Genomic DNA, 24,584 nt, shown 5'->3' on the forward strand with positions numbered 1-24,584 from the left:
ATATATATATAATATATTATATACTATATATATATATATATGCTAATAAAAAACATATTCATAAAACACATATCTCAAGACAGTCTAAAGAAACTTAGTCCCATAAGGAAAAAAATAGATCACTAGAATTTCCTTTGGTAGATCCTAGCACTTAGTATTCAATCTGGACATTTTACAATGGAACTGGAAGCGACTTAAGGACTCTTAAGAAATTCTTAAAGTATTACTGTATCAGCTGTATGAGCATAACCCAAGGGTTGTATGTCCAAGAAACTAAAGGATGCAGTATACAATCCAGGTCTAAACTATGAAATCTATAAGATGAGCCCCACTGATCGGGTGTTGCAATAATTATTAAAGCATTGCAACATTTTATGGTTCCTCTGAACACACCGTTTCAAGCAATTGCTATCCATGCTACTTTTGACCATGGAAGCACAATCTGCTCTCTACCGTCCCCCAAGATGTAGGTTCACTCTTGGGGATATTCAAGGTTTAATTAATCAACTTCCTCTTCCATTTTTACTACTGGTGATTTTAATTCTCACAATCCACTTTAGGGTGGAAATTCTTTGAACACAGAGGGTAGGATCATTGGAGACATTGTTAATAATGATGATCTTGCACTTTAATGATGGTGCGATGACGTATCAGTCTCTACACAGGTGGTTTATCTGCTATGGACTTGAGTATGTGTTTGCTCTTCTTTCACTCTAATTTCAATTGGTGTGTCGATGAATTTCTACTTGAGTGATCACTTTACCATTCATCTGAAGTTTGTGAGAAATGTCCCCTCGAAATCCTATCAAATGGAAGGAAAAGGAGCAGATTGGGTTAAATTTCAAGAAGGTATTAACCTATCCCAGGAATTTGAGTCCTTCGAATGCCATATAAAGGCTTATGAGTACTTTGCCTCTGAAATATTGAATAGTACTGAAAACTCAATACCTAAGACCAAAGGGAAACCACACAGACCTGCTGTTCCTTGATTGGATAAAACCTGTGGTAATTTGAGGAAAATTACCAGAAAAGGTTACAGGCATTATAAATCCACTAGGTCTGTAACAGCAAAATCTATTTACCAATGAGCTATGGCAAAACGGAGAAAATATTTTTAAAAAGTAAAAAGAGAATTCTGGCTGTTTTATATAAATGGCATAAATTCCAAGACCCTAACCAGGTTAATCTGGAAAAAGATAGGAAAACTAAGTGGCAAATGCATTCCATCGCCAACACCTCGTCTGAAAATCAATGGAGACCTTGTCACCAAGCCAGATGTTGAAAAATTGGGTGAACATTTCTCTGAAATATTGAGTCCTAAGAGCTATTCAACTCTGTTCCAGAATATCAAGAATTAAAAAATTTCCCTTAATTTAAATTCTAGAAATTGTGAAACTTATAAATGCCAAGTTAACTTTTAAGGGAATTAAGGGATGCTCTATCATCCTCTGAATCCACTTCCCCTGGGAATGATAACATTCTTTAAAGCATGATTAAAAAGCTTCCAGATTCTGCTATATATATCATTTCTTAAAATCTTTAACAAAATATGGGAAACTGATATTCCTCTGCCTTCTTGGAAGATTGCCGCTGTTGTTCCCATTAAGAAACCATTGAAAGATCCACATCTTCCTACAAGCTATCGACCAATATCTCTTACAAGTTGTGTGTGCAAATTGTTTTAGAAGATGGTGAATTCTAGACTGTGGCATCGAGAGAAAAATGCCTTGTTATCAGTCCAGTTTGGCTTTAGGAGAAATCGTTCCACCCTGGACTCACTAGTAAGATTATCAACCCAAATTCAGCAAAGTTTCTCAAAGTGGTGTCAGACTATCGGAGTATGTATTCTTTGATCTCGGTAAAGCCTGTGACACCACTTGGTATTTTGGTATTTCTGGGCTCAGTTCGTGTCGCTGCGTGAAATAATCCTTTAATTCATTATTTCTAGGGTAAATGATTAACAAATACCAGAGAATAAACAAAATAAAGAAAAGGTCAGTATAACTGACTCGCTCACCCACAAGGAGGGCGTCGGTATGAACACTAGGGCGAGTGAGACTACTACCACGAACTTCTTGTCAATTAGAAATTTCCTACAGCAAAATCCCACAGGAAGAGAGCTGACCCACAGAACAGGGCAGCATGTTAAATTTCATCATATTTCTAATTGATAGGCATATTAAGGTTAAGAGTTGGAAAATACCTTGTCTAATGCTTTTGAGCCGGAGGAATGCGTGCCAGAAGGCAGTGTCTCTGGCATCCCAGAAGGCAGTATATTGAGCATCACCTTACTTGCTGTGGCTATACAGTGCCCCCCCCCCCCCCCCCCCCCCCCCCCCATACTGGTGGGGGATGTGTACCAGACCATCCCGCAAATAGTTGGAACCCCTATAAAAATGCTGAAAACGGCCTGTTTTGTTAGTTAAAACTCAAGAAAAACCCACTAAAAATTTTTTACAATTTTTTTATAATAGGCAAATTTTCCGCGAATAGTGGGGGAAATGTTCCCGAGAGAAATCTGCAAATGTGCGAGTCTGCAAATCTGGAGAACGTGAATAAGGGGGTCCACTGTAAACAGTGTTGTTGAATGTGTCTCACCTCCAGTAAAGGCATCTTTATTTGTAGATGACCTTGCAATATGTCAAGTTATGATGCTGTTGCAACATGTAATTTCTTTCAAAAGTCTAATGCAATTTCTTTCAAAAGTCTAATGCAATCGACAATTGGGCAGATAGCAATGTCATTTGATTCTCCCCTTCCAAAACTGTTGCTGTTCGTTTTACAAGAAGTACTCGAAAGGAAACCATCCCACATATTAAGCTGAAAGGGACTGATTACATATGAGGTGGTGAAGTTGTTAGGGCTGATCTTTGATAAGAAGCTAACATGGGCTAGTCATATTGACTCCTTAAAAATTAAAGTAAAAAAGTCCCTTAACATTTTAAAAGTAGTCTCAGGTTTTAACTGGGGTGCTGATAAGAGGTCACTTTTATGGTTATATGACTAGTTATGTAAATCCAAGCTTGAGTATATATGGTTACCAAATTTACTCTTCAAGTACAAGCAAACTTAAGGAGTTGGATGTAATTCATCATGATGGTCTAAGAATTTGCTCTGGTGCAAGATGACAGCACTGACTCCTTACACAATCTCTTCACAGGAGGAGGGGGTGACGCAACACGCTTGCTTCCAGTCCTCCCAGCCGACATGGCAGCAAACCTATCTTCCAAAACAGAGTCCAATCTCTTAAGAAACATGTGACATAAAGCGACATGGGAGATACAGCAAACTGGATGGCAGTGATGATGTCATGGGAGCAAACAGTGACGACACAGATGAGTGAGGCAGCACAGCAGATGAAACTGGGAGTGACATAATTGATGGAAGTGACGTCACTAGCGGTTGACGTCACGGCTTCCCCTCGACCTGAGGAGGAAGCAAGTGCCACTGGCGTAGGGATACAAAATGGCTGACCCTGTGACGTCACCAGCAGCGCAGACGCCACGGCTTCTCCCGACTCTAAGAAGCGGCAAGCATCACTGGTGGAGCAATACAATATGGCTAACCCCGCCTACCAACGAAGACAAGGCCAGGAGGTGGGGGGAGAGCTTGGGTAGCCTGAGGAGGGGGCAGGCGAGCATCCAAGAAGTGTTGGCAAACCCTCTTAAGGAGGGTGGACCCCTAGCCCAGGCGACCCCCAAAGTGCTGCCATTTTGGATGCCTCTGACTCTGAAACAAAAGAAGCTGATGAAAAAGCCTCTTCCCTCTCAGGAAGTAAATTAACTCATGAGGAAGAGGGGGCAACATTACATAATAAATCAGCCTGAGGGCCTCCTGATACTTCCAACGACAAATCGATGGAAGAAATGGAAGGAGACAACGGCACTACACTAGTATGGGGTGTGACTGCAGCAGGAGACGAAGAATCAGGAAGAGGAGATGAAAATCCCTCCCACGTAGGAAGGGTAGAAACTCGACAATGCTCCCTCTTACTATAAAATAACTTCCACTGCTCTCTAGGCCACGTGAGACATTCCGGGCAGGGATTTGTTATGGTGCAAACATTAGAACGACACCTACTGCAAGTGTATGTGGGTCTGTCACTGAAGAAGCCAGGAAATAAGAACATGGGAAACCTTGAGTACCCGGGCACACATATTGGCGAGGTAGAGAAAGAGCAGAAGCAGCCATAATACAAGTGCTCACGCACAGAATCACAAGCTAAAATGGGCAATGAACCAGGTAAAAGGCCGAGAGAGGGCAACTGTGACTCTCACCTAGGCGGTTAAGAAAAAGACTGAATGCAGTAGCATTGGTGCATGGTCCTTGACCAGTTTTCACCCGATATATGCACTCGTTCCAAGATCTCGCAAGACTCCTGCTTTTCATCTGGGATTTAACTGGATCCAGCCAGGTGCTAGAAAATTAGCCTCTTGTTAAGACCAAAGGTTTGTAGCTATGAAAAATACAAGTTGGCATAGAAAATAGGCCCTTCAAATTGGATAACTTCTGTACACTTTAAAAATCAGTATACCTGTTGAAATTGTTTTTATGCAGCTTGGTATTGTCGTATTACTTGATATTTGTCCAAATGGAAGTTTTACAAGTAATAAACACTTCCCTAATAATTAGTGTGTGTAGTACAAACATTACATTTTTAACATTATGGATAGATTAAATTTTATATACTTGAAATACAACTTTAGTCTTCTCTTTTCCAGAATAAAAATGGCTTCGATGGTAGCTCACAGGATGTTAGATGATGGGCTGAACTCGGTCTCTCTTCAGCATCCTGATGTGGACCATTCTGTTGGCGAAGCTCCTGATTATGACCAGTTAGGTTATTACAAGTCTGTAGAGAAAGAAGAGTCGTCTTCTGAAACTATGCACTCTTTAACAGCAGATGAGTCTTCAGATCCAGCAGACTTTTATTCGCAAGAAGAAACTGATTATTGCAAACTAGGTTTTAGTTTGCCCAAAGAACATGAAGGCATAACTGAGGGAAGACCTGCTTTTATCTCTGCTAATAGTGCAAGACCAGATCCTCCTGTTACTCCAGGTCGATCTGTTATGTTGGCCAAAGGAAATATTGTGAACACAACACCAGGACATGGTTATGGTAAGTTTCATTTTGTGCTTGAATAATTTCTAATTTCATACAAGTAACATACCAAGTAATTACATAGCTAAAGTTTCAACTCGCGCAGCAGCTTTTAATTTAAAAAATCGTGGTAACACTCAATTGTTTAGTATAGGTGACAGGCCCCGCCCATCACAGGCAATACTGGGAACGCCTTCGCAGATATCTTCCTTGTGTTTCTGCGGGCTCTCTGGTAACATCAAGGTTTGCTGTAGCTTTAGTTTGTACTGATTTTCAGTGGTATGGCTGGATTTCAGGTTAGTAGAATTGCTTATTGGAGGAGCTTTCAAGCTTTAATAGCTGTCTGGTGGTTATTATTAAGTCTGACTCAACTTCACCTAGTTTTGCTATTCTAGCAAAAGTTGCAAACCAGTTTAATAAAATCTTCATATTCTCATAAAAATTTGCAATAAAATCAATGTGCAGAACTATAGTAGGGAGAAAACTTGTGCTAAATGTAATGATGAGCAAGGGTAGAAGGTACTCAATCTCGGCTAGATAATCAGAGAGGGATAGAAAGGGAGAGGGATAGAAAGAGGAAAGCAGCCTCTAGAGCCGAGAACAAGCTTCCCCTAGCCTAGAATTCCACTTTAGGTTAAAAGATAGCTCGGCTATTCCATCTTCCCCTCTTCTTAATTTTTCTCCTGCTACTAGCCCTCCTGCTTCTAATCCACCTACTCTGGCACCTGGCTCCCTTGCTTTTTGTACCTACTGATGCTATTTCCAGTTTAGAGTCTAGGTTGTCAAGAAAATTATCCTATTACCAGTGGATTTAGTGGTGGAGTTACTGCGTCATCGAAGGCATTATGGTAAAGATTGTGCCGCATCCCTCAAGGTGGTTACTTTTCCCGCCAATCGTCCTAGGTGAAGGTCCCTGTCATGCTCCCCTAAACCTGGGATTAGTCATAATGGGTTTGCCCATGGATAGTCTCCCCCTCAACTGCACCTGTTGTACAGTCCTAGGTGTTGTAGGATAGCATAACTGTCCTGCTCCTCCAACCCTGGGAGAATACATACCAAGTCCAAGTTAGGCTGATGTGGTTTGTCCACGGGTACTTACTCCATCAGTCGAGCCCTTGGGATGATCCCTAGTGCTGTCAGACAACCTATTGAAAGGTGTTTTTTTTTATAGTGCCCCAAGTGTTTGTATAGATTCTTCAAGTTTTTGTATAAATGTACAGTAGTTGAAGGTATTGTATATCATACCAGAGGCAATTTAATCATACATTGCGATAATTAGCATACGAATGGCAAGCCAAGGGAACTTATGTCTTATCAGTGATCAGACCTATCCTCCACTGCAAGATTCCCTCGTATGTAGAGGGGACCCATTGCTCAACCACCATGCTATTACAGGGCCTGCAGTGATGTCACTTTCGACAATCCCAACACAAATGGGTGGCATGGGAAACTATTCCTGGATTCTTCTAGGCCGTTTAAGACCACTTCAAGTGGTTCGGTGTTCAGAACCAATTCTACAGGCAATATAAGAAGGCCAGTACTAGCCCACGTCCTTTTTGTAGTTATGCTGTACCTGGTGCAGTTCCCAAATCATATTTGCCTTGGATGCCAAACTGTATGAAATTATGCCAACCTATTCTTGCACGCCCACGTGTCTGCCAAGCACCCGCTCCCAGTTTTCTTAATTTCTTATTAAGATGTAGCTATATGAGACGGCGCCTCTTTCCAAGTGCCTGGCTCAGTTGTTGTCAAATCTTATTTGCCATTCAATGTTTAACTTTGTAAGAAATTATGCTGACCTATTATGGCGCACTTGCTTCTGAGCACCAAGTGCCTGCTCCCACTTGTGTTTTTCCATTCATTTGCCCGGTAGTTTTTAAGCTTGTGATCCCGCCACATTATTTTTTGGTGCCCGAAAAGGGACTGTTGGTGCAGCAGCTGCAGGACGATTGGGGTATTGAGTTGTGTGATTGGTGGAGACAGTGAGGATGGAAGGGTTGAAAGAGAGAGAGAGGCTGAAGGAGGAGTTACGGTTGGCGAGGGAAGCTAAGGAAAGATTGGAAGTGGAGAATGAGAGGTTGAGGGTAGAGTGTGAGGAGCTGAAGAGCGAGTTAGAGGAATTGAGGGGAATGCTAAGGAGTGCGAAAGTGGAAATGAAAGATGAGGCGAAAGGAGCGGAAGAGAGAATGGTTGAGAAAATGGACCAAAAATTTGGGGTTATGATGAATGCAGTGCAAGAGATGATGCAGGAACAATTATTTGAAAGGTATCTGTTAAAGCAAAGACCAAGGATCCAAAAAGGTGCACAAACCAGAAAATAAGATCATACTTTTGTCTCCTAAAGTAATAATAGAACCAATGGATGGAAATACCCAGAACAATAAAGAAGTAGTAGAGGAGAGCACCATAGACAAAAATGATTGTGAAGGGAGAAGAGGTTACTTCATCACCAGTGATTGGTGCACTAAGAGTAAATGAAAAAAGGAGGACACATTAAAACACGTGGATGTAATGAATGTTTCATTGAATTATGCAACAAAAACAGGTACATAACAAAAGACAGTTTAACAAACTTTATACAAAATTTTATGAAATATAAAACACTAGTCTAGAGACTCTCAAAAAAGGCTGTGCATAGGACACCCAATGTTTTATAAGGAAAAACAAATACGTAAATGTCATAAATAAAATTTTATAAAAAATGCAAATGGATAATCCACACCAAGAAATTAATCTTGAACACAACATATTTTCAGTAATTATATAATAGTACAATGGAACTTAAATGGTCTCCAGACCAGATTCCTTTTTGGGAGAATTAAAACGCTTATTGAAAGAATACGAACCAATGATATTATGTTACAACATGTCAATAAAACTATATCAACAATCCGTAAACATACCTTAGTATCTACAACTAGAGAAGGAGGAGGAAATTTAGGTAATGCTATATATGTACATAAAGTATGTTATGACAAGAGTACCTGTAAACTTTGCTAACTTGCAAATATCAAGTATCAAAATACGAATATAAAACTGTAATTATGTAATTTATAATATATACAACCAACTTAACAAAAATTACGGCATAGAAAAACTTAAGGATTTGTTTGGCAATGCCACAGAACCTACATTGATAGGTGATTTTAATGCTCACAACCCGATATGGGACTGTAACTGTACAATCTCAAATAGAGCAGGGAGTAAAATTGAAGAATTCATGGAGTCAAACGACATGTGCTGTATAAATGAAGAAATTAGCAAATTTTTCGAAAACACACACAACATTTTCTTCAGTAGAACTAACTCTGTACAACTAACTCAGTACAACAAATATAGTTAACAGAATAGATTGGTGGTCTTATAAACTAACAGTTAATTAATATAAAACACTCGCTAGGGAGAAGTTGAGTAAAATAAATAAAACTACCAATATTAGAAGGAACTTGACAAAAAAAATAACTATACAACAAAATATCTGCAAAACTTAAAAAGGAATTAATTCAAGGAAGAATAATTTCATGGAGGAAATGTGTATCAGATCTCTCTAATAATACTCCCATACAAAAAATCTGAGAAAAATTCAGGCAAATAAATGGTACCCATGCTAAACAACCTAGACATGCTATATATTGAAAGATGGAAAAATACTTCTTGATCCAAAAGAAATAAGTAATATAATAGGAGAAGACTTAGCAAATGTAAGTAGCGGTAAAAATTTAGATGAACACTTCCACACACAGAAAAATATTGAACTAATAACAAATTTCAAAACACAAGAAGATATATATTATAATAGGAAATTTAATGTGGAAGAGTTGGACTATGCTCTCTCGAACAGCAATAAATCTGCTCCTGGAGGTGACAATATTTTTGAGGTGATTAACCACTTAGCAACTTTGGCAAAGTCATACTTATTACAATTTTATAATCATTTATAGCTATAATTATTCCTATCCCCAAACCTGGAAAGTATCCAAGCAATGTTAATAATTACAGACCAATATCTCTAACAAATTGCCTATGCAAATTACTTGAAAAGATTGTAAATGCTCGACTAACATGGCACATTCAAGAAAATAAAATTTTAACTTCCACTCAATTTGGGTCAATGTAATAGGTCTACATTAGATTCTCTCTATCCCAGAAGACCATATACACAGACAATTTGAATGAAAACAAATAACTGCAGCAGTCTATTTTGACTTAGAAAGGGCTTATGAAACTACATGTAGGTATCTTATGTTAAAAACTTTACAAAACAACAATGTCCGTGGACATTTACCCATGTTCATCCAAAGGTGAGAATTGATAATGTTTCCTCCAAAACATTCCCACTTGAAAATGGTGTTCCACAAGGAAGTGTCCATAGTGGCACACTGTTTACTTCAGCAATTAATGAAATTAGTAAAAATCTACCCACCGGAATTAAAAGCAACCTGTATATATGGATGATTTTGCCATATATTATTCAGCATCTCACATTAAACATGCAGTGTATCATTAACAAATCTATAATGAAAATAGGTGAATGGACCTCATCTGTAGGATTTAGATTGTCCATACATAAGACTCAAGCAGTCCATATTTTATAAAAAATAAAAGATGGAAGAAAGGTGAAAAAATAGATTTGAAAATAGAAATCAAAGTATACAAATTGGCCAAACTGCAAAATTTTTAGGATTAGTATTCGATTCTCACTTGAACTAGAACGGCCACATAACGTGTGAAATCAAAATGTAAATAGAGCATTGAATCTATTTAGAAAGTTTATCAAACACTACTTGGGGAGCTGACAGACAAAGCCTTACATTACTATATAAAGCAGCAGTGCTGTCTATCATTGACTACAGAAGCAAAATATACGGTGCAGCTTCAAACGCAGTATATACTGAAAATGTTAGACCCAGTTCATAATGAGGGCCTTAGAATATATTCAGGAACTTTAAAATCATCACCCACCTCTTCTTTATAGGTTGAATGTGGCAAACTACCCCTCTCTCTCTCTCCATAGAGAGTTAGTTGCGATGAAAAGTGGCCTAAGAATTCAGTCAAGTGGTTCACCAACCAAAAAATTATTTGAACGAGGGGATGTATTTATTAACAATCATTCACCACCTTTTCTAGTTAGATAAAGGAGATTGCTTGAGTCACTGAATATAAATATCTAAGTACCTCTAATAGTAAAATTACCTCCTCTTTGAAATATGAATAAAATAAAAATTTGCACAAAATTAAAATATCTATAAAAAAAGTATTCTTGTACCCCAGAACATCATAGACAACATACAATAGAGTACATAAGCCAGAAAGGTCCACATTATGCAACATATACAGATGGATACAAATCAGAATTGACCATGAAAATAATCAAAGAACACTCCTTTAACAATTTTGTGATTTATAGCAACTCTACAAGCTCTACAGAAGCCATGAAACGTTATAATCCAAAAAATTATATTGTGCAACAGATAGTTTCTACTCCATTAATTGTATAAGGGAAAAAATATTGAAATATGTTGGATCCCTGCCCATGTCAGGATAAAAGGAAACAAAGAGGCTGATAAAGCAGCCAAGGAAGCAGTCCATATGATGAGAAAAAATATAAACATCCCTATTTGTCACTTATGTAGCTTATATAAAATCAATCATTATAAATAAATGGCAAAATACACATATGGAATGAAGAACCTGAAAGTAATAAACTAAAACAAATAAAATCTGACGTTACAAAATGGAGTTCCAGAGAGAGAGAGAGAGAGACGTTTATGTATAGGCCACACTGTGACACATGGGCACTCGATGAGCAGCCCACGTGACCCTGCTCCGGAGTGTTCAGAGTGCAAGGTGTTGATAACTGTCAGACATGTGTTGTGTGTGTCTCCAAAGTATCACCAGCAGACTCTCAACTTTTGAGGTATGCAGTAAAAGAAATTTTGTCAATCTTGCACATTTTCAGTGGTTCTGATTTTGACATTTCTGAGGAACTATGATTTAATTAATAAAATATAAAAAGTATATAAGATACAAAAACCTCAGAGCAATTAATGCATTTTAGATAAAATTTTAATTTAAGAGTTTAGTGACTTATTAGTTTTAATACACCTTTTTAGTATGTAAGGTAATGTGAGTACATAATGTATTTATTGCTTGTTTGTGTTCTAGTATGAAAGGCTCTGCCTCTGTGCAGTTTTTTTTTTTTTTTTTTTAGTTAATTCTAATTTATTGTTTATTATACTACATGACCTATTTGGTCCCAGTTCCTAGCCTTTGGCCTAGACCTGACAGTTTATCTAATCCTTCGGGCCAGCCCTATGAGAGCTGAAAGTCAGCTCAGTGGTCTGGTTAAACTGTTCTTATAATAATGATAATTTGAGACTGGTGCAAGTTTGGTAAACTTTGCAAGGAAGTTTTGCAATTCTTCCTTAAGGACAACTAGGACAGGAAAACAACAGTCTCTGCATGTTTCCTGTGCTCAGTAGTTCAAGCTGGACCATCGGTGGTAACTGTCCGAATGAGACTTTTGGAAGGGGGGTTCCCTTCATCCATTGAGCCCAGATCTAGACTAATTCTCAGACATCTCAGATCTAGGTTGGGGAACCAGGAAGTTTCTGGGACAGTCCTCAGAAAAGCAGGACCTTCACATAACGTTAGAGAGCTGAAAGTGATCCTCTTAGGATTTGTCTTTTCCCCAGTGCCAACTGTCAGGCGCGTGATGCCAGCTTGAGAGTGTATGGTGACAGCAGCAGCTCCTGGGTGCCCAGTGCCAGCTCTCAGGCACCTGGCACCAGCTCTCAGGAGCCCGGCGCCAGCTCTCGCAGGCACCCAGTGCCAGCTATCGAGCACCCAGGGGCAGCTCCCAATCTCCTGGTACCAGTTCCAGGGCCCCCAGCACCAGCTCTCAAGTTCCTGGCACCAGCTTGAGAGTGTTGCTAAGTCTTCAGTATCTGTCTCCATCTGAGCACCAAGCTCCCACTTACAGATGTGGATTAACAGGTGCCTTCAACTGGCTAGGAATCTTGTCATGTGCAGACAAGACTATTAGAGGTGGCTCTATAGAGCTTTCCTGTGTTTTAAGTTTTGAATTACTCGAGAAAAGAGAGTACTGGTGCTTCTTTACCATTAAGAGTGTCATTTGCAGCATTGGCTGTTATTTTCTTCCCTAGAACTTTACCTGTCCCACAGGACACTGTTAAGGCATCGCATCAAACCTTCAGAAGTTGGCACAAGATCGGTGGGCTCATTCCTCCAAACTTTCCAAAGATTCGGTTGCCTTGGCTTCCATACAGTGTTTTCATCTAAAGAGTCCCAGTTGACTGTTGCTGGGGATCCTCGATTTTTGGATCAATCCCAACTCTTGGGACTTTTTGGGTTTTTTCTGTATGCCAAGAGAATAGTCGGCTGCCTCCACATGGTTCACTAGTTTTAGACCTTTTGTCTTGCTTGGCCAATCAGTGGATGAGCCTACTAGGGACACTTCGTCATTTGAGACTGGCATCAGCTTAGGCAAACTCCAGAAAAAAGTTTTGCAATTCTTCCTCAAAGACAAAGTTAAGTATATCTTAGTTTAACCAGACCACTGAGCTGATTAACAGCTCTCTTAGGGCTGGCCTGAAGGATTAGATATTTTTATGTGGCTAGGAACCAATTGATTACCTAGCAATGGGACCAAAAGCTTATTGTGGGATCTAAACCACATAATATCAAGAAATGAATTTGTCACCAGAAATAAATTTCTCTGGTTCCGTGTTGGCTGAGCCGAGAATTTAACTTCGGACCACTGGATTGGTAGCAGAGTGCGAAATCCACTCGTCCAATGAGGAACTGTTCCTCAAGATCAACTGGGACAGAAAAATAGCAGGATATCTTCCTGTTTCCCATACTCAGTAGTTCAAGTTGGACCTTCAGTGGTAACTGTGTGAATGAGACTTTTGGAAGGGGAGTCCCTTCATACACTGAGCCCAGATCTAGACTTCTTCTCAGACACCTCAGATCTAGATTTGAGAACCCTCTTGGGGGAACCAAGAAGTTTCTGGGAATGTAATCCCTGGAAAAGCCCGACCTTCACATAATGTTAGAGCTGAAAGTGATCCTCTTAGGACTTCACTTAGTTTGCAGCAAGAGTATGGTGCAGTCCATTCAGATGTACCACAGTTCAAAAGTACATTTGGAAGCCAGGAGACGCTCTCCTCTTCTTTTCCAAGCCTCCAGTTACAGCTGCTGGCACCAGCTCCAGTGCACCTGGTGCAAGCTTCCGAGTTTATGGCTACAGCTCCCAAGCTTACGACGACACCAGCTTCTCCCGGGCACGTGACACCAGCTCTCAAGTGCCAGGTGTCAGCTCTCAAGTGCCTGGTGGCAGCTCTGAAGCACCTAGGCCCCCAGCACTAGCTCCCAAGTGCCTGGCACCAGCTTCTGAGTGGTCAGGGCCAATTTTTCAGTATCTGTTTCCACCTTCTGAGTGCCTAGCTCCCACTTACAGATGTGGATCTCCTTTACTTCATGATCAGCCATTTTTGGCAACCATTATTAACATTCTTTGTAAAAGTAAAAAGAGTACAACTTCGAATTTCACCTTTTGACATTCTCTTGCATTTAAGTTTGTTTATTTTTGTTTCGGCAAGAATTTCATCATGCCAAAACGGAAAATACTAGGAAAACATCTAGGTAACATACAGAAGAAGAAAATTCGCTGTAATAAGCCGAGTTAGTGAAGGAGAGAGATAGTTAGTTGCATAGGAAGGAGTGCCCCGTCTTGCCTGACGCAGTGCCCCAAGCTACAATATATGAGCGAAGGGATCATCATTTATGATTAAATTATGATAAATAAAATAGTTTTGGTTTATTAATACACCAAAAAGAAATATACATTCATAATAATAATTATTTATTAACATTGTCGTTATAAAAATACAAAGAAAAACTATGAACGCCCATATCTCAAAACTATAGTTATTGACCTTCAAAATCTATCTTCTCCCTTAGTTTTAAAGCTTTAACATTGGAATTTGGTATATAACTCAGAAAGACGTTATAGAACAATCAAATGAATTTTTTCCAATTTTTTTTGTTTAGTCTTTTTTTTTTTTTTTTTTTTTTTTTAAGTTTCCCAATTTATGGGTTTATTTACCTTTTTTTTTTTTTTTTTAGTTTTTCCCAATTTATAGGGTTTATTTTTTTACCATAATGAAAAATTCATATCTAGCAAAAAAATTACTTTCAGAAAAAAAACTCATTTGATTGGAGGTCTACATCAGGTCTATATATGGTAGTAATCCCAGGTCTTAATATTAAATATCAAGGGAGGAGATAGAATTTGAAAAATGGTTATTTTCGGGATAAATCGCCCTGGTGTCACAAAACCGAAGGTCAGAGACGAAAATCAAATGCAGTTTGGAGATGTCCCAAGTCACCTTATCAAGTGGTATGAATATCAAAGTCCTGTCCTTAAAGAGTGGCATTAGCCGGCCGGCCTCCTTAAACACAAGTTAGCTGATATTATGGTTTTCTCTCAAAAATTGATTTTGGGTAAGAGGGAGCAAGGTAAGCTTCCTTCACTATTCCTCCCTCTTGCATAGTCTGTATGAGATATGTCCTTCATCACTGGGGAAGCTCCTCCTTTAGGAGTCTGTTTCCTCCCTAGGGGATGATTGGCCTCATCTGATCTTCCCAACACTCTTGAGTTCTCGTCTGCGAAAGTTACTTTTTAGTCACCCGTACTGGACCAACTTGCTATGGCCCTCTTCAAGGTGTTTGAGATCTTTAGTCTCTGACTGGATAGTTGAAGTTCTGACCAAGGAAAATGATAATTTCGAGGAGTTAAAGAATGATATTGCCTTGAACTGGCTAGGAATACTTTCTGCAGCCGACAAGGCTTTCAGAGATGGATCTGTTGAGATATGCTTAACTCAGTGTTTAGGTTCAGGAACCCATGTCTTTCGTCAACCCAAATCATAATGACTTCATCAAGTCCTTGGATACGCCCTAGCAATGGAAGGAAGATCCAGTCTCCTGGAACTGGTACGTAGTGTTGAAGTGGCCGACAAGTCCCTCTTTTGAACCCCCTACGTTCATCATCTTTGAGAAGCTTTTCCCAGAAAATACTAACTTGTGGCCTTGGCTACTGCTAAACATATTAGTGAGATCCAAGTCATCAAAAAGGGAAGGTTTACACTAAGAGATTTGGTTTACTCCTTTCCCTGGGATTTTTAGCCAAAAACGAGGACCATCCAAGCACTGACCCATTCTCGCTCATTTAAGAACTTAACAGACATCCTCGGCTGTGAGGAATAAGTTTGTGTTCTGTCTCCTGTTAGGGCATAGAACTGAGAAGATGAGGTGAGGGCCACTTATTAATCTCTGGTGTTCTGTTAAGAACCCATCTCACTGTCTGACTAAGGAAGCATTGTCCATCCAGAGGGACATATTGCCCATTTTTAAATTAAGGCTCTTGACATCAAGACAGTCTCTACCTCATTAGCTTTCAGGCACAGTGTGTTCCTTACATTCTGCAGTGTTTGTAATTACAGTACCTTTTGGCTATTATCAGTGACTGGCATTGTATGGGGTGAGGAAGCATAGGAATTTCTCCTACTTCTCTTTGCCTTTAGGTAAAGCTGTTTGAGTTTTGTGGATTTTTGGGGGTACAGTGTACCTGGAGTACCCACCAGCTTCAGTGGATGGGTTGTGGATTTTGCAGTGTAGGTTATAGTGTTGTCAGGTTAATTTTTAATTTGTCTGCACCCAGGGTACTTAATTTGCTAGCCATCAGTCATATCCTTCGCTGCAAAGCTCCCACTTAGGTAGAGGCACCCTACAGCTCAACTGCTATGCCACTACAGGTTAAGATGAATACCAACCAGGAGCAGTATTCACTTGCATTAGCTCTTACCATATAAGGAAGGAAATGACAAGTATTGTTTCAGTGCCAGCTACTTTTTCCATTTCAGTCATTATCATTAATGTTTTGGAGTAGAATATCAGCTAAGTAATTATGTACTGAGTAAGTTACTTATATGAAAATTTTTTCATTAGTGTTTCATATATACTTACCAAGCAATTACAGAATCAGAGCCTGTTTCATATATACAGTAGTGCCTCAGGATACGAAATTAATCTGTTCTAAAGCGGCCTTCGTAACCTGATTTTTTCGTATCTTGAACCACATTTTACATGTAAATTGCCTAATTCGTTCCAAGCTCTACAAAAACACCCCAGTAAATTTTATAATAAAGCTAAATTGACCAATAAACAATGAAATACAACAATTTGGACCATTCAATACCTAATACATATAAACTACATACACTATATGTCCCTGTAAATAAAGTATATTAGTGTACTATATGGTACAAGAAATACTTGTACGTACATATGTAGTAAAATGTGGAACCTTGCCTTTCGAGTGAGGCGATCTCTGAAAGTGGTTACAGAGGAGGAGGACAAATGGCAGAGAACATGAACACTTAACTTTATGAAACATTAACAAATGGCAGAAAACATTAACACTTAACTTTACAAAAAACTTGATATTAAATTTTTCTTTTTTGATTTTTACATTTTTTTTACTTTATGCTTTAAGTTTTTTTTGTTTTTTTTACAAAATTTCAATTTCTTCACCACTTTCAACTTGGTTTTTTCGTATCACTTGGTTCTTCCTGTTTGCTTACTACTAAAGGCCTCTTTAAAAAATAACTATCCAAGGAAGATTGCTACTGCCTGCTTTTCACATGTTCCTGAAACGACTGTGGCAAATGTCATCGAACTGTGCAAGCATACGACCTGTGTAAGCCTTTTTGGGGTGTGTGTTTTCTACAAATGATTGCACTTTATGAAAAGCAGCTAGAGCATCCTTAATTTCTGCCATTGTCATAGGATTGTCCTCCTCCTCCTCGCCTCTGCTAGATAACTCTTCTTGAATGACGTTATGTTGCATGGCTTCCAACTCCCTCAGGTCATCTGTCATAAGCTCCTCTTGGTGCCCCTGAAGAAGGTCTATGATATCGTCCTCGTCGACGACCAGCCCACGGACTTGCTAAGAACAATTATCTCGTCAAGATCTGGTTGCAAAACAGTTACAGGATCATCAACCGTTTCTGAATCTGCATCAGCTTCGCCCACGTTGAATCCCCCGAAGTCTCGGGCGGATACGGCAACAGGCCAGAGTTTCCTCCATGAAGAATTCAAGGTTCGCCTCGAAACCACCTGCCAAGCTTGATCAATGAGTCAGATGCATATCACGATATCAAAATGCTCCTTCCAAAATTCATGCAAGGTGAGGTTTGTGGTATCGGTGATGTTGAAACATCTCTTGAAAAGATGTTTCGTATACAGCTTCTTGAAATTCAATATCGCTTGCTGGTCCACTGGCTGGAGGAGAGGGGTGGTGTTAGGGGGAAGATAAAGAAGCTTGATGAAAGAATAATCCGCTAGGATATCTTCCTAGAGGCCAGGAGGGTGAGCAGGGGCATTGTCCAAGAGCAGCAGACATTTCTGAGGGAGGCGCTTCTCTTCCAAGAATTTCTAAACTGTTGGGACAAAACACAGATTTACCCACTCGGTGAACAAAAGTCTCATTACCCAGGCTTTCGCATTACCCCTCCACGTCACTGGAAGCTTCTCCTTTAGCACTTTGTGGGCCTTGAAGGCTCGAGGAGTCTCTGAATGATAGACAATCCCCACTGGCATTGGAACATAGTGGCGAGCGTAAGCCTGTCTTTCATAGGCTTATGCCCGAGTAGCTTCTTCTCTTCCTCCGTGATGTACGTTTGACGAGGCATTTTTTTCCAAAAAAGGCCAGTCCAGTCTCGTCACAGTTGAAGATTTGACGAGAACTGTAGCCTTCGTAGATCGTCATTTTGTCGAACGTCTTAATAAAGGCTTCGGCCACTTTTCCAAGCTTGCAGCCTTCCCATGCTGCACCACCGAATGGATGCCAGTCAGTTTACAGAATTTATCAAACCACCCACGAGAAGCCTTGAAGTCTGGGGTTGGCGGGGATGTCCCTTCTCCGTCGTCTTCGGCCTGGGCAATCAGATCACTGAAAATAGCGCTGGCCATGTGGCAGATTGCTGTCTCAGTTATCGTATTGCCAGCCATTTCTTTGTCTTTTATCCATAAAAGAAGCAACCTCTCCATCTCATTATGCACGTGGCCCCTCTTGTTGGACAAAATAGTCACGCCCTTGGAAGCTGTAGCTGCTTTGATGGCTTCCTTCTGCTTAAGGATGGTGCCTATCGTCGACGGATTTCAGCCATATTCCTTAGCGAAGTTAATTAAGTTCTCACAGAACACGATAAAGTACAAAGCAAAATCACTAACACGAATTTACGTAAACAAACTAAATCGTATATGCGAACGAACTAATTCCGCGTGTGTATGATAACACTGGTGTGACGAAGTGGCTGAACGAAGCCTTTACGTAGAGGGATGACGGGATAGATGCTGACCAATAGGAGAGCAGGATCTTACGGCGGTGACTAGCCTCAGGAATCAATGGGAGAGTGGGAAGATGGTGGCGAGGCTATAGAGTTAGAGGCACTTGAGTTTTAAAATTGTTCTTGGTGGTCTGGTCGAATCTCGGGACTTTACAATAACACCATTTCATAACCTGAATTATTTTCGTATGCAGAAATAATAAAATCTTTGTCTTTGCTTTCGAAACTTGGATTTTTTGCAAGTAGGGACTTTCGTATGTCGAGCTTCCACTGTACTTAAAAAAGTAATTACAGAATTGGAGCCTTCCCTCCTTCCCTTGGATGAACATTAGGGCACGAACACAGTGGTGCTTGATGAATATGCTTCCTCCTTTGTCACTTCCTCCGATTTATGATCATCGGATAAAACCTAAAGTAGAAAAAGGATATAAGGTAGGTTTGTTTATAAATACTAAGGGATTCATAGTTTAAGGAATGCTGTTTTTCAGCAATAACTTTTCATCAAAGCATCGGATAAAGGTGAAAGTTGGCAAGTGTATATTTTATAACCCTACCTCCTTTTTGCAAGCAGTATTTGGTACCTAAGTACGATAGTTTTTATATTTATGGAGTAAAATAGTCACTGAATGAGAAAATCACAGAAAAGGAGTCTAAAACCTTTCGCGACATAAACAGAGTATGACGTCATGAGGCTCCGCTCATCCACTAGGAAGGCAGTACATAAGTCACTAACAGTAACTGGTGAATTGATACACTTACACAGCCTTCTATGAATTTCAGAGCCCATGACTTAGTGTTTTTCGTAAACTACTTTTAAACACTTATGGATTTCCATGGTATTCAAGCACTGAGAATTTCAAACTTCCTTATTTTTGGAAGTACATTGCATTACCATGCGTTTCATTAACATTAACTTTTTTACTTGAGAAAATGTGCTTAAAGCTGCACATACCACCCATAAGAAAATGAGGTTCAAGCTGTGTTTACCCACCCAACCATCTGCAATAGTAATGTGTATCAGTGACATTTGTATAGTGTATCCTCGACTATACTTTACCAAATGGTTGTTTGATATGATTAAATGTCATCTTGGGCAATACAAAATTTTTTAAAGCAAATTAATATATTGTAAATAGTACAGGCATCCCGCCCCCAGTTTTAACCCTCCCTTTAACCGCCGACTGGAACGTATTTTAACGTCGCCATTTTTTGTCTCCCTTGTGGCCGACTGGACCCGTAAGTTTTTTTTTTTTAACGTCTACTTACAAAAGTTTTTTTTTTTAAATTCGCGGAAAAATACTTTATAAGGCCTACCAGCCTAAAGCTTTTTGAAATCCACGCGCCTTGGGGGATGGCCCTGGGAGTTCACGTGATTCAAGGTTGTTTTGTTTTTGTACCATTGTAAATTAGCCATTACATGAAGTATTATATATGAAAATGTGCGCATTTTTATGTAGAATACAACAATAAAATACTCATGATTGTAGCTTTTATCAATTTTGATATATTTTTCATTATATAACGATAATTGCCAAAATTTCAACCTTTCGGTCAACTTTGACTCACCGAAATGGTCGAAAAACGCAATTGTAAGCTAAAACTCTTATATTTTAGTAATATTCAATCATTTACCTTAATTTGCAACTAATTGGAAGTCTCTAGCCCAACATATTTGATTTATGGTGAATTTATGAAAAAACTTTTCCTTACGTCCGCGCGGTAACTCTTCCAGAAAAAATCATACATGCGATTGTGGTAATGTTTGCACCATTTTAAAATTAGCTGTTATATAAAGTTTTATATATGGAAATGTGCACAATTTCATGCAAAATACAACTAAAAACAACCCATGGTTGTAGCTTTTATCAGTTTTGAGATATTTTCATATAAATAACGATAATTGCCAAAATTTCAACCTTCGGTCAACTTTGACTCTACCGAAATGGTTGAAAAACGTAATTGTAAGCTGAAACGCTTATATTCTAGTAATATTCAAGCATTTACCTTCATTTTGCAACAAATTGGAAGTCTCTAGCACAATATTTCGATTTATGGTGAATTTATGAAAAAAATAACATTTTTACATTGCGCGGTAACTCTTCCGAAAAAATCATACATGCGATTGTGGTAATGTTTGCACCATTTTAAATTAGCCGTTACATAAAGTTTTATTTATGAAAATGTGCACAATTTCATGTAGAATACAACAACAAATAATTGAAGGTTTTAGCTTTTCTCATTTTTGAAATATTTGCATATAAATCACGATAAATAGAAAAAAAAACCACGTTCGGTCAACTTTGACTCTACCGAAATGGTCGAAAAACGCAATTGTAAGCTAAAACTCTTACAGTCTAGTAATATTCAGTCATTTAACTTCATCTTGAAACAAATTTGAAGTCTCTAGCAAAATATTTAGATTTATGGTGAATTTAAAAAAATCTTTCCTTCCCTCCGCGCGCGGATTCTCCTTCACAAATCTCCGAAATGCGCACGTACCATTCTCGGAATATTTGCTCCGTTTCATATTAGGCATTTCATAGTTTTATATTTGAAAATGTGCGCAATGTCATGTAGAATAAAACGAAAAATATTTGAAGGTTGTAGCTTTTCTTATTTCCAAAATAATTGCATATAAAAAAAAATATATATAAAAAAATTCGACATTTGGTCAATTTTAACTCATCAGATATGGTCGAAAACTGCAATTGTAAGCTAATACTCTTACAGTATAGTAATATTCAATCATTTGTCTTCATTTTGAAAGAAATTGGAAGTCTCTAGGACAATATTTAGATTTATGGTGAATTTTTGAAAAAAATATTTGTTTACGTCAGCGCGTTATGAATTCATGCGCAATTATTTTGGTGATATTCTTTTTCTGTTGCTTTGCTTTTATTGTTTTACAATGTCCTGTTTTATATACAAAATGATTGGCCAAGTTACTAGTTAAATTACAAAAAAAAAAAAAGTAACTTGTTACATTTAAAACTGGTTTTGCTCACAGCGCGATTTGAATACAATTTATATATGAGATTTCGTTTTTGCGCTATCATATATCGCATTAATTATATATGATGATGATAATTTTTTTCATTTCTGATGGTTGCATACTAAATTTCAGCCAGTGACAAAAAAAGGAGCCAAAAATGAACTCTTAATCTTGAAAACTAAGCGCGCTGTGATTTTTTGAAAAACAAAAATTTTCCGCTTCCGCGCTCACTCTGAAACACCTCCGGCACACGGGAGACAATTTTTTTTTTTACCGCTTCGGCGAACGAGGGTTAACGGTTTTACGGGGCTTGTCAGGTGATGGTTAACTGGGTTTTCTGCGCTGATATCTGGTTAACGGCACTGATATTTGGTTAGCGGCACTGTTAAGCAGGTTTTTAGTGCTGTTACAGTGGGGCCTTCGGCTTAGTTCCACGGATCAGCTAGAATCACCGATTTTCAGTTAGCAGCATCGACCAGGAAAGGAACCCCGCCATTAACCAAGGGTTGCCTGTATAGATTTTCAAAATAGTTTTAATCTATAGGTAAGGGGGATGGGGGTGTGATATCAATGTGTCTTATATCGTACGCCACTTGATTGTATTGTCTTGAGTAAGGCAAGATGTTTTTTTTTTTTTTTTTTTTTTTTAAATCTCTCTCTCTCTCGCTCTCTCTACTCTCTCTCTCTCTCTCTCTCTCTCTCTCTCTCTCTCTCTCTCTCTCTCTCTCTCTCTCTCCCCCCCAAGAGAAACAGTTTAATTAAGGCGGGCCGGCCAGAACCCCTATATATGAGGGTATAGGGCGAAAATGCAAAGTCATGAAAAAATTCATGGAGCTTCATATGGCAATTGAGAATACGTATACAAAATATTTCGTCAAAATTCCTCTTACTTTCATAGTTAGTGTAATTAGTAAGCATAACTCAATAAGCCTGAAACATTCATCCGTACAAGAAAATGCAATATTTCTTCTGTATCGTAAATTTTGATAATTATTGTCAAAGAAATTGTAAGAAATGGCATCTGTATAGATTCCATGGGCTGCAGAGGGGAGTATCACTGTTCAACCAGGATCAGTGTGACCACAGACTTCAAGTAGTCTACACGTTTGAGTTCACCTTTGACATTCGCTTGCTTTTACATATGCTTATCTATGTTTCGGCAAGATTTTCATCATGCCAATGAGGAAAAGACAAGGAAAACATCTCGCTAACATAAAGACGAAGAAAATTCGCTCTAATATGATTACAAAATATCATAATATATGCGATATTAGCGTAGTTAGTGAAGAGAGAGGGAGGGAGGGTTGCATAGTAAGTAAACGCCCCCGTCTTGCCTAAAGGACACGTCACACTGTCCCCCAGGCTACGATCTTTGAGCAAAGGAATCTTAATTTATGATAAATAACATAGTTTTGGTTTATTAATACCCAAAAAGGAATATGAAATTCATAATAATCATGATTTATTAACACTGTCTTTGCAAAAAGAGAGTACAGGCAGTCCCCTGGTTATGACGGTGTCGGCTTACGACGTTCCGAGGTTACGATACTTGTCAATAGATGTTATTTCCAGGGTTACGATGCATGTTCCAGGGTTACAACGCCTACAACGCTCATCTGGGAGATGAAATATGACACCAAAAATGCAAAATAATCAATATTTGAAGGTTATTTTGATAAAAAATGCCATAAGAATGCAGTTTACATAGTTTTCAATGCACCCAAAGCATCAAAAGTAAGGTTTTCTTGGGATTTTTGACGATGTTCCGGCTTACGACGATTTTCGGCTTATGACACTTCTCAAGAATGGAACCCCCGTCGTAACCCGGGGACTGCCTGTATAACTTCGAATTTCACCTCTTGGCATTCTCTTGCATTTACGTTTGTTTATTTTTGTTTCGGCAAGAATTTCATCATGCCAAAACGGAAAATACTAGGAAAACATCTAGGTAACATACAGAAGAAGAAAATTAGCTGTAATAAGCTGAGTTAGTGAAGGAGAGAGAGAGAGAGAGTTGCGTAGGAAGGAGTGCCCCGTCTTGCCTGACGCAGTGCCCCAAGCTATGATATATGAGCAAAGGGATCATCATTTATGATTAAATTATGATAAATAAAAGTTTTGGTTTATTAATACACAAAAAAGAAATATGCATTCATAATAATTATTATTTATTAACATTGTCGTTATATACAAAGAAAAACTTTGAACGCCCGCCGTCTCTAAACTAGTTATTGACCTTCAAAATCTATCTTCTCACTTAGTTTTAAAGCTATAACATTGGAATTTGGTATTATACTCAGAAAGACGTTATAGAAACAATCAAATGAAAACCCTTTTTTTCCAATTTTTGTTTCATCTTTTTTTTTTATAAATTTGTTTTTCCTTAATTTAAAGGGTTTATTTTTTTACCATAATGAAAAATTCATATCTAGCAAAAAAATTACTTTTAGAAAAAAAAACTCCTCATTTGATTGGAGGTCTGCATCAGGTCTATATATGGTAGTAATCCCAGGTCTTAATATTAAATATCAAGGGAGGAGATAGAATTTGAAAAATGGTTATTTTCGGGATAAATCGCCCTGGCATCACAAAACCGAAGGTCAGAGGCAAAAATCAAATGCAGTTTGGAGATGTCCCAAGTCACCTTATTAAGTGGCATGAATATCAAAGTCCTGTCCTGAAGAATGGCATTAGCCGGCCGGCCCCCTTAAGCACATCTGTCAGTTCTGTGAACAGTGAACCCCCCTGTATTTGCAGACACTTGTATTGGCGGATTTCTCTGGAAAACACAGCCTCATTATTCGCAGAAAGTTAGTCTATTCGCGATATTTTCTTAGAAGTATCCACAAATTCCAGTTTTTATCAATTTCATCATAAAATGCACTTTTTGTGATAAAACTTAAAAACAAAAACTGGTATGAAAAATTTTAGTGGTTTTTCTTGAATTTCAACCAACAAAATACAGTTTTCAAGAGTTCTTATGGGGGTTTGAGCTATTTGCAGGTTCCAGCTAATTGGTGGGGGGTGGGGGTTTCTGGTACCCATCCCACGTGAA

At 38.6% G+C, this 24,584-nt stretch overlaps 1 protein-coding gene across 1 annotated transcript in view; it reads left to right on the forward strand.

Moving 5' to 3' along the window:
* The window catches only part of LOC135217556 (MFS-type transporter SLC18B1-like), an 88,777-nt gene that overhangs the window by 24,387 nt on the left and 39,806 nt on the right, over nucleotides 1-24,584 (forward strand). Inside the window, exon 2 of the mRNA XM_064253522.1 lies at nucleotides 4,722-5,119. Coding sequence (XP_064109592.1) covers nucleotides 4,729-5,119 — 391 coding nt within the window. The 5' untranslated portion in view covers nucleotides 4,722-4,728. The remainder of the gene's footprint in view (nucleotides 1-4,721; nucleotides 5,120-24,584) is intronic.

The sequence above is a fragment of the Macrobrachium nipponense genome, chromosome 7 (genome assembly GCF_015104395.2).
Source record: "Macrobrachium nipponense isolate FS-2020 chromosome 7, ASM1510439v2, whole genome shotgun sequence".
Taxonomy (NCBI): Eukaryota; Metazoa; Arthropoda; class Malacostraca; order Decapoda; family Palaemonidae; genus Macrobrachium; species Macrobrachium nipponense.